Raw genomic sequence first — 16045 nt, forward strand, 5'->3', positions numbered from 1 at the left:
AACAAAGCAAAAAGTGAAAGATCTTCTTATGCTAGTCTCATTCCCTAGAGGTAACTACTCTTAAAAGTTTGGGGTATATTAGTCTAGACTTAAGCTCCACTGTATACTTAAGATCTGTAAATATTGCTGGGGGTGGTGGCTCACACCTGTAATCCCAGTTTACACTCCCAAAGTGTAATCCCAGCACTTTGGGAGACCGAGACTGGTAGATTGCTTAAGCCCGGGAGTTTGAGATCAGCCTGGGCAACATAGTAAGACCCCATCTCTATAAAAAATAAATAAGATTGATTTATTTTAAGATTTATTTTTTGTGGGGTCCTGCAGGCCATGAGATTAATCTTAGCTATACAGACCTATGTATTTCCTGTGAGATCATGTATGACAGACTGGAATAAGAGAAAGAGAATAAATACAGAGTGTTTTTATGTTTTAAAAAAAATTATCTTGCAGGTTCTGCATCACTCTTTCTTCTCTCATGCTCTTGACCCAGAGGGTCACATCCCTCTCTCTGGACATTTGTGAGGGGAAAGTGGAGGCAGCATCCGGAGGCATCAGGAGCAGGAGCTCTTTGTCTGAGCATGTGTGTAAGGCACTGCCCTATTTCAGCTACTTGCTCTTTTTCCCTGCTCTCCTGGGAGGCTCTCTGTGCTCCTTCCAGCAATTTCAGGCTTGTGTTCAAGGGTCCAGTGCTTTGTATCCCAGGTACTCTTTCTGGGCTCTGAGCTGGAGGGGTCTGCAGATTCTTGGACTAGAATGCATCAACGTGGCAGTGAGCAGGATGGTGGATGCAGGAGCAGGACTGACCGATTGCCAGCAATTTGAGTGCATCTATGTTGTGTGGACCACAGCTGGGCTTTTCAAGCTCACCTACTACTCCCACTGGATCCTGGATGACTCCCTCCTCCACGCAGCGGGCTTTGGGTCTGAGCTTGGTCAGAGCCCCGGAGAGGAGGGATATGTCCCTGATGCGGACATCTGGACCCTGGAAAGAACCCACAGGATATCTGTGTTTGCAAGAAAGTGGAACCAAAGCACAGCCCGATGGCTCCGACGGCTTGTATTCCAGCACAGCAGGGCTTGGCCATTGTTGCAGACATTTGCCTTCTCTGCCTGGTGGCACGGACTCCATCCAGGACAGGTGTTTGGTTTCCTTTGCTGGGCCGTGATGGTGGAAGCTGACTACGTGATTCACTCCTTTGCCAATGAGTTTATCAGATCCTGGCCCATGAGGCTGTTCTACAGAACCCTCACCTGGGCCCACACCCAGTTGATCATTGCCTACATCATGCTGGCTGTGGAGATCAGGAGCCTCTCCTCTCTCTGGTTGCTCTGTAATTCGTACAACAGTGTCTTTCCCGTGGTGTACTGTATTCTGCTTTTGCTATTGGTGAAGAGAAAGCACAAATGTAAGTGACATCTTTCCCTGGCTTTCATCTTATACACCCATGAAACAGTTTAGAAAGTGCCAGATGACGCATCAATAATGCGTACATCTGAACTTTTCCATAATAAAAATTTTTCTAAAGTTTTAGATGAATATACCCAGTGACTTGCAGTAGGAATTTGTGTATCTGCTTTAGCAAGCTATTCTGCTGGTACTGAGGATACGAAAGGGAAAAATATGTGGTTTCTTTCCATAAGGTTTACAGTCTAGATGGGGAAGCGAAGATTAAGTAAAGTGATACATAAAAACACAAGGTGCTGTGAACGAGATGGCAAACGCTCTACGTATAGACACCCCAAAATTGAGTGTTCAGTTGGCCCACCTGATCCTGGAATGGGAACTTTAGCAACACAAAACCAAAACAAAACCTAACTCATGATCACATTTTTGTTTGTTATGTGGACTACAGACTCATATCTATTATTAAGTTTGAAAATTTTTTTCTAAATTTGAAAATTTGGGCCAGGTACAGTGGTTCATACCTGTAATCCCAGCACTTTGCAAGGCTGAGGTGGAAGGATTGCTTGAGGCCAGGAGTTTGAGACCAGGTTGGGCAACAGAGCAAGACCTTGTCTCAAAATATATATATATGTGTGTGTGTGTGTGTGTGTGTATGTATATGTATATTTGGGTGGGCATGGTGTATGCACCTAAAGACCTAGCTCCTCTGGAGGCTGAGAAGGATCTCTTGAGTCCAGGAGTTTGAGGCTGCAGTGAGCTGTGATTGTGCCACTGCACCCCAGCCTGGATGATAGAGGAAGACCCCATATGCTAAAAAACTTTTTTGGCCCGGGTGCGGTGGCTCATACCTGTAATCCCAGCACTTTGGGAGGCCAAGGTGGGCAGATCACAAAGTCAGGAGTTCAAGACCAACCTGGCCAATGTGGTGAAACCCCGTGTCTACTAAAAATACAAAAATTAGCCGGACGTGGTGTCGGGTGCCTATAGTCCCAGCTACTCGGAAGGCTGAGGCAGGAGAATTGCTTGAATCCGGGGTGTGGAGGTTGCAGTGAGCCGAGATCACACCATCACACTCCAGCCTGGGCAACAGAGCAAGACTCTATCTCAAAAAAAAAAAAATTTTTTTCGAAAATTTGAAAAAAAAATTGTCCTAAAAATAAATGGCTGATATTATTTCCAGAGATATGTTAATAAAGTAAAAACCCACATGATAACTATTCACATAATTGTTAAATACAAAGCTGACTCATAAACATGTCTTACAAAGAGATCAATAACAGGAAGTAAACACTACTTTAATGTGACTTTGAGGGTGGGTTTGTTTCTTTTTTTTCTTGGTATATCGTAAATAACTCCCTCTGTTTCTTCCTGTTAGAATTTAAAATACACAAGAGAAAAGTATCAGGACTTCCAAATTACGCAGTAGCAATGTCATTTAACTAGCACTTACAAATTACTGCCACATCTGCAGGTCACCTGTACTGTTATGTAATTACCATTTTTCTTCAATCAACTTTAACTTACTTATAAAACTTGCCCTGCTTCTAAGCAATGGCAGTGATGAAAATTGGGTTTGGTGTAGTAATTCTATTTTACTCCAGTACTCACTAAAAGAGACACATTCTTGTTCAAAAAAAAAAAAAACAACCTCTTTATTTGTGTACTGTGTAAAACCATCTGTTTATCTAGGGTGACATCTATCCCACCATATGAAATATTGTACAGGTATCTCAGCTTGAGTATTCCAAACCAATCCTTCTCACCCTTTTCAAAATATAAAATTGCAAATAAGCTTTTTGATATGGTTTGGGTCTGTGTCCCCACCCAAATCTCACATCGAATTGTAATCCCCAGTGTTGGAAGAGGGGCCTGGTGGGAGGTGATTAAATCATGGGGGTGGATTTCCCCCTTGCTGTTCTCATAATAGTGAGTGAGTTCTCACAAGATCTGGTTGTTTATAAAAGTGTGTAGCACCTTCCCGCTCTTTCTCTTCCTCCTGCTCCAGCCATGTAAAACATGCCTCCTGCCTCTTCACCTTCCGCCAGGATTTTAAGTTGCCTGAGGCCTCCCCAGCCATGCTTCCTGTACAGCCTGTGAAACTGTGAGCCAATTAAACCTCTTTTCTTTGTTAATTACCCAGTCTCAGGTAGTTCTTTTTTTTCTTTTTTTCTTTTTTGTGGGAGACAGGGTCTCGCTCTGTCACCCAGGCTAGAGTGCAATGGTGTGATCTCAGCTCATTGCAACCTCTGCCTCCCAGGTTCAAACAATTCTCCTGCCTCAGCCTCCCAAGTAGCTGGGACTACAGGCACACGCCACCATGCCCAGCTAATTTTTGTATTTTTAGTAGAGACGGGGTTTCACCATGTTGGCCAGGCTAGTCTTGAACTCCTGACCTCAAGTGATCCGTCCACCTTGGCCTCCTGAAGTGCTGGGATTACAGGTGTGAGCCACCACTCCCGGCCTCAGGTAGTTCTTTATAGCACTACAAGAACAGACTAATACACTTTTAATCGGTAAAACTTCACAAAGATAATACTAAGTTAGAAGTTATAGATAACTTAGAAAGTTATAGGTCAATGTCACTGATTAACATGAAGGCAAACAGCACGCCCAATCTTAGCACTCAGAACATAACGGGACAAGCAGTGAGGGTCTTGATGAACAGAGACGGAAAGGATTTGTAGTGGCCTTGGTAGGGCGCAGTGGCTCACGTCTGTAATCTCAGCACTTTGGGAGGCTGAAGCGGGAGGAGCTCTTGAGCCCTCGAGTTTGAGACCTGCCTGGGCAACATAGGGAGATGCCATCTCTATTAAAAAACACACACACACAAACCCAAAACTTGTAGTGACCTTACCCAGAAGGGTTCTATACTTTCTCTCACCATACTCAGTAGCCCAGAGGAGACAAAGTAGATAAACGGGGTTTCCCAGAGTTGGGAATAGTCAAAGAGACTCTGTCTCAAAAAATAGTTTCAGACTCTGTCTCAAAAAAAGAAAAAAAGAGTGATTTTTATAGGGTCACTTCTGAGGAGCTGTCTATGGGTGTGTCCAATTGATGAAAATCCTTTGAGAGGTACACTTTAGATGTGTGTCCATATATATGTTACACTTCAGTATTTTTTTTTTTGAAACAGGGTCTGGCTCTGTCACCCAGGCTGGAATGCAGTGGCATGATCTCGGCTCACCGCAACCTCTGCCTCCTGGGCTCAAGCAATCCTCCCACCTGAGCCTCCCAAGTAGCTGGGACTACAGGAGCACACAACCATGTCCGACTAATTTTTCGTATTTTTTGTACGGACAGGGTTTTGCCATGTTGCCCAGGTTGGTCTCAAATTCGTGAGGTCAAGCGATCCAACCTCCTTGGCCTTCCAAAGTGCTGAGATTACAGCCATGAGCCAGCGTGTCCAGCGACATAATTTTTTTAAGTGACTATTCTTCATGATTAGGGAAATGCTCATGAAGGAATGTTAAATTTAAAAAAGAACTTGGTTAACAAAGCCTTTTGAAATGCAATCTGGCCTCCAAATCTATCTCCCCACTGATGGCCAGGGGTAATTTCTACTCCTCTGATTGGTTAAACCAGAACGTTTGCTTCCTTATTTTTCTATTTGCATTCTGTAGAGAATGATTCATTTCTCTGGACAGTAGTAGAAAGAACATTTCTCTGGACAGTAGAAAGTGATTTGTGGGAATTGATCTAAGGAAAGAAGTTGGAGCCAAAGATGTAGACCGGAGCCATCTGTCTGCCCAGAGTACAGCCCGGATCCAAGATGGGCAGAGAACAGAGAGGAGGTGTCTCCTTCCAGTTCTGTTTCTTTTGTTAGGTCTTAACTTGTTCACTTCCCAACTCCTGCCCCCGCTGCTCCCTCCCATTTGGCAGCAGTTTCCCTATCCTTCATTACCCATTCTGTCACTTCCAAGATGCTGCCCATTGCTCCCGAATTCCCTTTGCCACATGACTGGTAGTACCTGCTTATTAACACCCCACTCTCTCTTTTAAAAAAATTCAACCACTACCCTTCTGGAATATCCTCTCGTTAATGTGCTCTAACCTCACTTCCAGATCTGGATTTGATGTTTTCCTTCTCTTGCTTGATCTAGAAGTAACTCTCAGGTTACCCCTGCTTTCTGTCTTGTTCCAGGCCGTTTATTGGCCCAAGCAGAATATATATATATATATGAGAGAATGAATCATTCTCTACAGAATGCAAATATATATATATATATATATAGAGAGAGAGAGAGAGAGAGAGACTGTGTGTGTGTGTATATATATATATATATTTTGAGACAGGGTCTCACTCTGTCACCTAGGCTGGCATGCAGTGGCACAATCAGAGCTCACTGCAGCCTTGAACTCCTGGGTTCGAGCAATCCTGCCATGTCTGCCTCCCAAGTATAGAATAGTATTTTGACGAATTGTGCCTATCCTTACAAATGCAAGGATGGGGCCAGCTGTCTCTGTCTTGCAGGAAGTAACCCTGGACAAGTGAACTAAATTCTGTGGACCAAGTACTAGAGCTCAGTAACCCATGGAAACAGCGCCCAGTAGGCACATGCCTCCTGACCTCTGGCCTCCCATTTTCATCAGCCAAATCACTCTGAGAGGTTTGGCAGCTCTTTCAGGTCCCCAGGCAGGGGGCCTCATTCATTTGTTTGAAAATAGTGTCTGAGAGTTTGGTGATTAAGAAATCCCTAAGAGGAGGGTAAGCTAAGCCATGAAAACCAACTCAGGATGCTGGCAAAGCTTAATAAGAAAATGTTTAGCAGAAAGCTATAGCATAAGCCTTTCTAAGAGCAGCAAGAAACTATAGCCTTCATTATTTATAGATTGAAATGGCATCATCACCTAGGAAGTGTCACGAGAACTCAGGTAATCTGTCAGCATATTATTTTGTTTTTTCTTTTTTTTCTTTTTCTGAGACACAGTTTCACTCTGTCACCCAGGCTGGAGTACAGTGGTGCCATGTCGGCTCATTGCAACCTCTGCCTCCCGGGTTCAAGTGATTCTCATGCCTCAGACTCCCAAGTAGCTCAGATTATAGGCATGCGCCACCATGTCCAGCTATTTTTTTTTTTTTTTTGTATTTTTAGTACAGATGGGGATTTGCCATGTTGGCCAGGCTGGTCTTGAACTTTTGGCCTCAAGTGATCCTCCCACCTCAGCCTCCCATAGTGCTGGTCTGGCCTGTCAACCTATTATTCTGAATAATCTACCCTCATAGTGCAGCCCCATCCTTCTGAATCATAGCAGCTACTAAGCTGCACTGGCCTCCTTCTTAATTTGTAGACAGTTATTGTGATCAACAGTCAGCCAGTGGCTTTAATATATGTCCCAGGTTTAGTGATCCACTCCAGTAGTTAAACTTCTCCAAAGGGGACAATCCAACCTTGGCCTCTTTCTTTTTTTTTTTGAGATGGAGTCTTGCTCTGTTGCCCAGGCTGGAGTGCAAGGCCGGATCTCAGCTCACTGCAAGCTCCGCCTCCCAGGTTTACGCCATTATCCTGCCTCAGCCTCCCGAGTAGCTGGGACTACAGACGCCCGCCACCTCGCCCGGCTAGTTTTTTGTACTTTTTTTTTTTAGTAGAGACACCTTGGCCTTTTTCTATCCATGTATTTTCATAAAGCAAACCACAGGAAGACTTCACTGATATACATTCAGTCTGTTGATCCATCTATACTGGATTCATGAATTCCATGAGAGCTTGGAAAAGGAGGCTGGTATGCTTTGAATGTGTCCCCTAAAGTTCAAATGTTGGAAACTTAATCCTCAGTGCAGCAGTGTTGGGAGGTGGGGCCTAATGGAAGGTATAGTCATGTGTCACTTAATACGGGGACACATTCTGAAAGATGCATTGTTAGGCTATTTTGTCATTGTATGAACATCACAGAGTGGCCTTACACAAAGCTAGATGGTCTAGCCTACTACACACCTAGGCTCTATGGTATAACCTAGGGGTCTCTGACCCCCAGTACTGATCCATGGCCTGTTAGGAACTGGGCCACACAACAGGGGGTGAGTGGCAGGCAAGTGATTGAAGCTTTATCTGTATTTATAGCCACTCCCCATCGCTCACATTACTGCCTGAGCTCTGCCTCCTGTCAGATCGGTGGCAGCATTAGATTCTCATAGGAGTGTGAACCCTATTGTGAACCGTTGTGAACTGTTCTCCTTATGAAAATCTAATGCCTGATGATCTGTCACTGTCTCCCATCACCCCCAGAGGGGACCGTCTAGTTGCAGGAAAACAAGCCCAGGGTTCCCACTGATTCTACATTATGGTGAGTTGTATAATCATTTCAATATATATTACAATGTAACCATAATAAAAATAAAGTGCACAATAAATATAATGCACTTGAATCATTTTGAACCATCCCCCGTCCACCACCTAGTCCGTGGAAAATTGTCTTTCACAAAACCGGTCCCTGATGCCAAAAAGGTTGGGGACCTCTAGTATAGCCTATCGTTCCTAGGCTGCAAACCCCCACAGCATGTTGCCATACTGGATAACGCAGTTCTAACACAGCAGCTACATCACTAGGCAATAGGGATTTTTAAGCTGCATTATTATCTTATGGGACCACTGTCATATATGTGATCTGTCATTGACTGAAACGTCATTATGAGGAGCATGACTATATTTAGGTCATAAGAATTCCACTCTTATGCAAGGATTAATGTTGATTATAAAAGGGCTTGAGGCTGCAAGTTCCATCTCTTTTTTTAAAAAAATATATTTTTAGTTTCCTTTTTTTTTTTTTTTTTTTTGAGGCGGGGTCTCACTCTGTCACCCAGGCTGGAGTGCACTGGCTCGATCTTAGCTCACTGCAACCTCTGTCTCCTGGGTTCAAGTGATTCTCCTGCCTCAACCTCCCTAGTAGCTGGGACTACAGGCACACACCACTACACCAGGCTAATTTTTGTATTTTTAGTAGAGATGGGGTTTCACCATGTTGGCCAGGCTGGTCTCAAACTCCTGACCCCAGGCGATCCAGTCACCTTGGCCTCCTAAAGTGTTGGGATAACAGGCGTGAGCCACCACACCCGGTTGCAAGTTCGATCTCTTATTCTCTCTCATACATGCTCTCCTGCCTTTCCACCTTCTGCCATGGGATGGTGTAACAAGAAGGCCTTTGCCAGATGTGAGCTCCTGGACCTTGGACTTTCCAGCCTTCAGAACTGTAAGAAATATACCTCTGTTCTTTATAAATTACCCAGTCTCAGGTATTCTGTTACAGCAGTACAAAATGGACTAAGTTAGAGGCACCCAGATGGAGAGTTCGAGGAATTCATATTGACAGGCATTAGGAAATGACTCAAACCAGAAAACTGCCAAGAGGTCGTGTTCTACCTCTGCCCAGAGGATGCCACTCAGCCTATGTGATCTCCCTTCTGCAGGTGATGAGCCCTCTCTCTGGTCACCTGAAAGGTCCTGGCAGCTGCCTGCCATAGCTGGGTGATGGGGGAAGAAGGATGAATTGATGAGGAGCATATTGATTTTGATGGTGAAGCAGGTCCAGTGGATGTGAAAGAACTGATTTGACCACCACATTCGTAGACATATCATAAAGACCCACAGATTATGGCCATTGCAATGACCAATTGCAATCATTAGTAATTATCCTGATTAGAAAGCCAACTATTAGATAGTACATTCAAGTCACTTACAACAGATTCTTCACAGATTTATAACATAGGAGATGGTTCAGGAAATTTGATTCTCCATAGTCTAAGAGCTCAGTACTAACAGGTGAAGGGATAGTGATTATATTTTATGTGAGCTTTTTCCAAATGTCTAAATGCATCTATTTCCAAAGCATTTCAAAGGAAATGATAGAGTAAAATGACCCATGACTACTTTAGCATTTTCTTCCTGATAATGGCTGATTCCGATGTTGGCAAAGCCATCTCATGGGGAAACAGTCTGAATCCGTTTCCTCTAGGCAGGAGTTCTGGCTCTGTCCCAGTTCTAGCACAGGCCAACTGGGCGACCCAAGCAATTCCCTCGGGGCCCCAAGTTTCCTAGTACGCCAAAACAGGATGTGGATAAAATATTCCTTTCAGAGTATTTAATTTTAAAAATGAAGGCATTATGATTGTATAAGTGCTCTATTAATTTCTCAACACATTAAGCAGAAAAAGTAAGGCACCCATCTCCCAACCTGCCTCTATTCATCCAGCAAGAATTTTATAGAAAGCAATGGAAGAAAATCTGCTGAGTGCTCAAGGTTCTTTATAAACAGCCGGCATTTCCTATTACGTTCCTTCCATTTGTTTTCTATTGTATAAAAAGAACAAAGTGATATTTTTGTGGCTCACCAAAAAGCTGAGAGTCAACAATAGTTCTCTCCTACTAAGAAAACACTGTTAACTTCTCTGACTTTCTTTCCTGAATAGTAGGTTTAATTTCTTAGTCTATATTTGGCAGCTCATAACCGTCAAATAGTTATTGATCTCCTTTGGCTCGTTTCCAGGAACAATCATAACGACAGCTAGAGATACCAGATTATTTCTAGGGAAGTATTTTTGTCTTGCTTGGTTCTTGCTGCACCTTTTTCTTCAGAAACACCTTTTAAGCTACGACAAGTGAGATAATTATGTATGTATGTTTTCCTTGCGGGGAATTTTGTGCAGTTCATAAGATTCAAGTGATACTTTGATTTAGTTTCATGGCCAATCTGGGTATGTTACATCGAGTGCCTTAGGTGGATTCATTAGCCTGAGGACATGTGAGGTGATGTTTTCTGGTATTCTCAACTTAGGAAAGGAATGCTTACCACAACTTTGCTTCTAAATTGTTTGTTTAGAGCTTAGATGACATTTCCCTGTAGAAAGAACATTATGTTAACTCCTAATGGGTGACACTCATGGTAATGACCTGAATTCAAGGGAACATGTTGTTTAGGACTGAAGAGAAAAGCAAAGGTAATTTCCTCCCCATTTCTTAAATGTGCAGCTGACCCTAAGTACATTTTATTTTTATTTTTTTTCTGTTTATATAGTTATGTAAATAACTATATAATAAACTATATATATGAATTATATATGGACTTTGTTTAGATCTTGATCCAAATGAACCAACTTTGAAAGGATACTGTAGGGAAATTTAAACAGTAACTGGATAGTAAAGCTTTATTTTTAACTTTTTCAGGTGTAATAATCATATTGTGCTTTTTCTTAAGAATAAGGAAGGGTCACATTTTAGAGATACTCACAGATTAAGTGATATGTCTTGGATTTGCTTTAAAATAATCTGAGTTAGAGAGAATGGAGAATACATGGATGAAACAGAACAGCCACGTGTTGAGAATTGTTGAAACTGGTTGATGGGGAGTTTAATATATTCTTCTATTTTTGTATAGGTTTGAAAATTTATATGAAAGCAAGTATGCAAGAGACTACTGGGTAGATGAGGAAGAGGGAAGTCAGGTACAGGAATTTCCATTCCCCAATACCTAATGAAAAGATCAAAAACTGCAAAAAAAAATAACTGTGGCCCCAGTGACCCATCCCCTCTTCTGGCATTCTCATCATCCCACGTTGAATCAAGGTTGATCTGTGTGATGAATATTACATGACAGAAGTGATGGTATGTCACCTCTGAGATTAGGTTATAAGAGACAGTTGACAGTGTGAGACTACCAATCTTACCAACTTTGTGTTTTGGTAGTTTCTTCTTCACTGCACAGGTACAATGGCCTTGCTATCTTCTGGGAAAAAAAAAAAAAAAAAAAAAGCATATTCCTCTCTTTGAGCCTTTGAAATTGCTGGTCCTTCTATCCAGAATGTTCTTACCCAGATCTCCAAGGAGAGAGACGCTGCTTCTTTACATCATTAATGTCTCTGTTCAAATGACAGCTTGCCAGAGAGGAACACCTTGTCTAAAATAAATCCCATTCCCATGCCATCATTCCCATCTCCTCACTCCGCTCTATTTGGTTCATTTACTTTTCATTGATTGAAATTATGTTATTTATTGTTTGACTAAATGAATAAATTATAGGTCTGGATAGAGCTTCCTAAGCAGGAATAAGGATAGACATGGGAACCATGCAAACATACTTCATACTTGAAGTTTGTATGTGTGTATATGTATGTGTGTGTGAGTGAGAGAGACAGCGAAAGAGAGAGGAATGCTAGTATGACATCAGAAAACCTGATATGTTTAGGAATAAATGTAGTAAATGACTGCAAGATCTGTACATGGAAAACTATGAAACACTGCTGAGAGATGTTGCAAACCTCAATAAATTGAGAGATATACCATGTTCATTGATTGAAATACTCAATATTGTTGTGGCAGATTGCATTTTCCAGAGATGGACACCATAATATATTCCTTCCCACATGCTTTTCTTACAATGTAACATTAACACTCTTCCCATTGAATGGTCTATGGTCATTCCCCTTGAACCTGGAGGGACATTTACACAACTGAGTTGACCACTAGAGTATGGCAGAAGTGATGCTTTGTGAATTCTAAGGTAGGTCATAAAATGTCCACACACTTCTGACTGGTTTTCTTGGGATGATTCACACTCTTGGAATGGATGTAAGAAAGCCACATTGCCATGGAGAGGCAGAGTTTTATATGGAGAGGAGCAGAGACCCCTGGCCTTCATACTAGCTGAGCTCCCATTTAGACATCCAGCACCAATTGCCAGCTATGTAAGTGAACCATCTTGGGAGATGATCCACCAAACCCCAGCTGACACCATGTGGAACAGACAAACTCTTACTGTTAAGTCTGGACCAAATTACAGATTTGTGAGCTGAACAAATGATTATTGGTTTAAGTCAATACGTTTTGGGTGGTTCGTTATGCTGCAATAGATAACTGTTACAATTGTTAAGATTCATTCTCCCCAAATTGATCTATAGCTTCAGTGCAATCCCAATCAAACTCCCAAAAGTTTTTTTTGAGAGAGAGTCTTGCATTGTTGCCCATGCTGCAGTGCAGTGGCACGATCTCAGTTCACTGCAACCTCCGCCTCCTAGGTTCAAGGGATTCTCCTGCCTCAGCCTCCCGAGTAGCTGGGACCACAGGCGCCCGCCACCTCGCCCGGCTAGTTTTTTTTTGTATTTTTTAGTAGAGACGGGGTTTCACCGTGTTCGCCAGGACGGTCTTGATCTCCTGACCTCGTGATTCGCCCGTCTCGGCCTCCCAAAGTGCTGGGATTACAGGCTTGAGCCACTGCGCCCGGCCCTTAAATTTTTTTTTTTGTATTTTTAGTAGAGACGGAGTTTCACCATGTTGGCCAGGCTGATTTTGAACTTCCAACTTCAAGTGATCCACCCGTCTTGGCCTCCCAAAGTGTTGGGATTACAGACACGAGCCACTGTGTCCGGCCCTCCCAAAAGTTTTTTAAAATAGAAACTGACAAGCTAATTCTAAAGTTTATATAACAATGCTAGACTGGGTGAAGTGGCACCCGCCCATAATCCCAGTACTTTGGGAGGCTGAGGTGGAGGATTGCTTGAGGACAGGAGTTTGAGACCAGCCTGGTCAACATAGTGACACCTTGTCTCTACATAAAAATTTTGAGTGAATTTTTGAATATAGAGTGAAGCACGGATCCAATTTCATTCTTTTGCATGTGGATATCCAGTTATTCCAGCAGAATCATCTTGAAGAGATGATTCCTTCCGCACTGAATTACCTTGACAACTAAAGTTAATTTTTTTTGTGTTTTTTTGTTTGTTTGTTTGTTTTTGAGAGGGAGTCTTGCTCTGTCGCCCAGGCTGGAGTGCAATGGCATGATCTTGGCTCACTACAACCTCTGCCTCCCGGGTTCACGTGATTCTCCTGCCTCAGCCTCTCGAGTAGGTGAGATTACAGGCACGTGCCACCACGTACAGCTAATTTTTTGTATTTTTAGTAGAGATGAGGCTTTACCATGTTGGCCAGGCTGGTCTCGAACTCCTGACCTCAAGTGATTCACTGGCTTTGGCCTCCCAAAGTGCTGGGATTACAGGGGTGAGCCACTGTGCCGGCCTAATTTTTTTTTAAAGATAAAAATAAAACAAAAAAGGAATCACTGGAATGCTTGGGGGAGCAGAAGGTAAGGAGCTCTCCACCAGCTTTCCTGTTAGTCCCCACACCCCTAATCCAGAGGTCAGGACATTTCTACTGTCATCCAGAGGCCAAGAAACCACTGCCAGAATCAAATATCCTCGCATCGGGTAAAAAGCAGTGCAACGGAGTCTTGTCAGCCCCAGAGAAACCACACCAAAGCCCACATACCACTGCTGGCAGAGGAAGGATGTCTTTTGCTTTCCTTCAGGTGTCCAAGTCATTTCATGAGTTTATCCTATTAACAATATCTAGGTTGGGCATGATGGTTCACACCTGTAATCCCAGCACCTTGGGAGGCTGAGGTAGGCGGATCACTTGAGCTCAGGAGTTCAAGACCAGCCTGGCCAACATGGCAAAACCCTGTCTCTACTGAAAATACAAAAAATTAGCCGGGGGTGGTGGCGGGTGCCTGTAATCCCAGCTACTCAGGAGGCTGAGGCAGGAGAATCGCTTGAACCCAGGAGGCCAAAGTTGCAGTGAACTGAGATGGCACCACTGCACTCCAGCCTGGGCAACAGAGTGAGACTCTGTCTCAAAAAACAAACAAACAAACAAAAAACCAAAATACACAAAAACAATAAACAGCAAAACATCCAAAACACAATATGTAGATGAAACACAGAACCCTGGAGGTAAGGGAATCGAGAAGAATCTGTCTCAGAAACAAAATTAAACAAAGATGGTAGATTTCGTGTCATGTATTTTGTTACCAGACTTAAAAAATATATACATATATATATGTGTATATATATGCATATACAAATACATACAACTTATTAAGTGACCATTTGTATTTTGCCCTCTTTATATTTTACAACTAAAAGAATATCATGTAACATCTTATGCACGTGCAGTCTTATGATAGTTCTTATTCTTCTATTTTTCCCCAAATGGCTGGAGGAGATCTGGATCCATGCTGTTCTTTTACGTTTGTTATGGAGGAAGCAACTGTTAACAGATTTTCCAACTCAGAATCTGCTTCAAAGGGATGAGCTATTTGGACCCTTTTCAGAAACTTGCTTGGGGCACAAATTATTAGTAATAATGACCATCAACTCTAATTTTATTATTTTATTTGAGGTAGTTTAATGTGCAGCATTAAAAACACACATTTATTTATTTATTTATTTAGAGATGGAGTCTCACTCTGTTGCTCAGTCTGAAGTGCAGTGGCACGATCTCGGCTCACTGCAACCTCTGCCTGCCAGGTTCAAACGATTCTCCTTCCTCAGTCCCCCTAGTAGCTGGGATTACAGGCATACGCCACCACACCCTGCTGGTTTTTGTATTTTTAGTAGAGATGGCATTTTGCCATGTTGGCCAGGCTGGTTCTGAACTCCTGTCCTGAAGTGATCTGCCTACCTCGGCCTCCCAGAGTGCTGGGATTATAGACATGAGCCACCAGGCCCGACTTAAAAGCTTTTTTATAAAAAATCGTTAAGAAATTCTCCATATTTTAACAAATATCTAGTTAATATTTTTGTATATAGCTGTTATGGGCTGAGTAGTATTCCCCGAAAATTCATATCCTAACCCCAGTACCTCAGAATGTGACTGTATTTGGAGAAAGGGCTTTAAAGATGTAATTAAAATTAAATGAGGTCATTAGCATGGACTCTCATCCAAAATGACTGGCATCCCTCTAAAATCAGACAATCGGGACACAGACACAAAATAGAAATTGACAAGTGAATTGTAAAGTTTATATAAAAAAACTAGATAGGGTGCAGTGGCAGCTCACACCTATAATCCCAACACTTCTGTGTGAGGACACAGGGAGAATGGACCATCTGCAAGCCAAGGAGGGAGACTGTAGGGAAAAGAGAGATCGGACTGTTACTGTGTCTATGCAGACAGGGAAGACATAAGAAACTCCATTTTGACCTGTACCCTGAACAATTGCTTTGCTCTGAGATGCTATTAATCTGTAACTTTGCCCCACCCTTGAGCTCATAAAAACATATTTTGTATGGAATCAAGCTTTAAGGGATCTAGGGCTGTGCAGGATGTGCCTTGTTTACAAAATGTTTACAGGCAGTATGCTTGGTAAAAGTCATCGCCATTCTCCAGTCTCGGTAAACCAGGGGCACAATGCACTGCGGAAAGCCCAGGGACCTCTGCCCTGGAAAGCTGGGTATTGTCCAAGGAGGTTTCTCCCCATGTGATCGTCTGAAATATGGCCTTATGGGATGGGAAAGACCTGACCGTCCCCCAGCCCGACACCTGTGAAAGGTCTGTGCTGAGGAGGACTAGTGAAAGAGGAAAGCCTCTTGCAGTTGAGATAAGAGGAAGGCCTCTTTCTCCTGCCCGCCCCTGGGAACTGAATGTCTCCGTATAAAATCCTATTGTATGTTTGTTCAGTTCTGAGACAGGAGAAAAACCGCCCTGTGGCGGGAGGCGAGACATGTTGGCAGCAATGCTGCTTTGTTATTCTTTACTCCACTGAGATGTTTGGGTGGAGAGAAGCATAAATCTGGCCTACGTGCACATCCAGGCATAGTACCTTCCCTTGAACTTATTTGTGACACAGATTCCTTTGCTCACGTGTTTTCTTGCTGAC

General features: G+C 42.9%; 2 protein-coding genes across 2 annotated transcripts in view; one reads left to right on the top strand and one right to left on the bottom strand.

Moving 5' to 3' along the window:
- Positions 1 to 1686, top strand: part of MBOAT4 (membrane bound O-acyltransferase domain containing 4) — a 13156-nt gene extending 11470 nt beyond the window's left edge. The window contains exon 3 of the mRNA XM_011977736.1: positions 451 to 1686. Within this exon, the coding sequence (XP_011833126.1) occupies positions 451 to 1414 (964 nt within the window). The 3' untranslated portion in view covers positions 1415 to 1686. The remainder of the gene's footprint in view (positions 1 to 450) is intronic.
- The window catches only part of LEPROTL1 (leptin receptor overlapping transcript-like 1), a 55259-nt gene that overhangs the window by 4951 nt on the left and 34263 nt on the right, over positions 1 to 16045 (bottom strand). The gene's annotated exons all lie outside the window — the stretch shown is intronic.

The sequence above is a fragment of the Mandrillus leucophaeus genome, unplaced genomic scaffold (assembly GCF_000951045.1).
Source record: "Mandrillus leucophaeus isolate KB7577 unplaced genomic scaffold, Mleu.le_1.0 Scaffold183, whole genome shotgun sequence".
Classification (NCBI taxonomy): Eukaryota; Metazoa; Chordata; class Mammalia; order Primates; family Cercopithecidae; genus Mandrillus; species Mandrillus leucophaeus.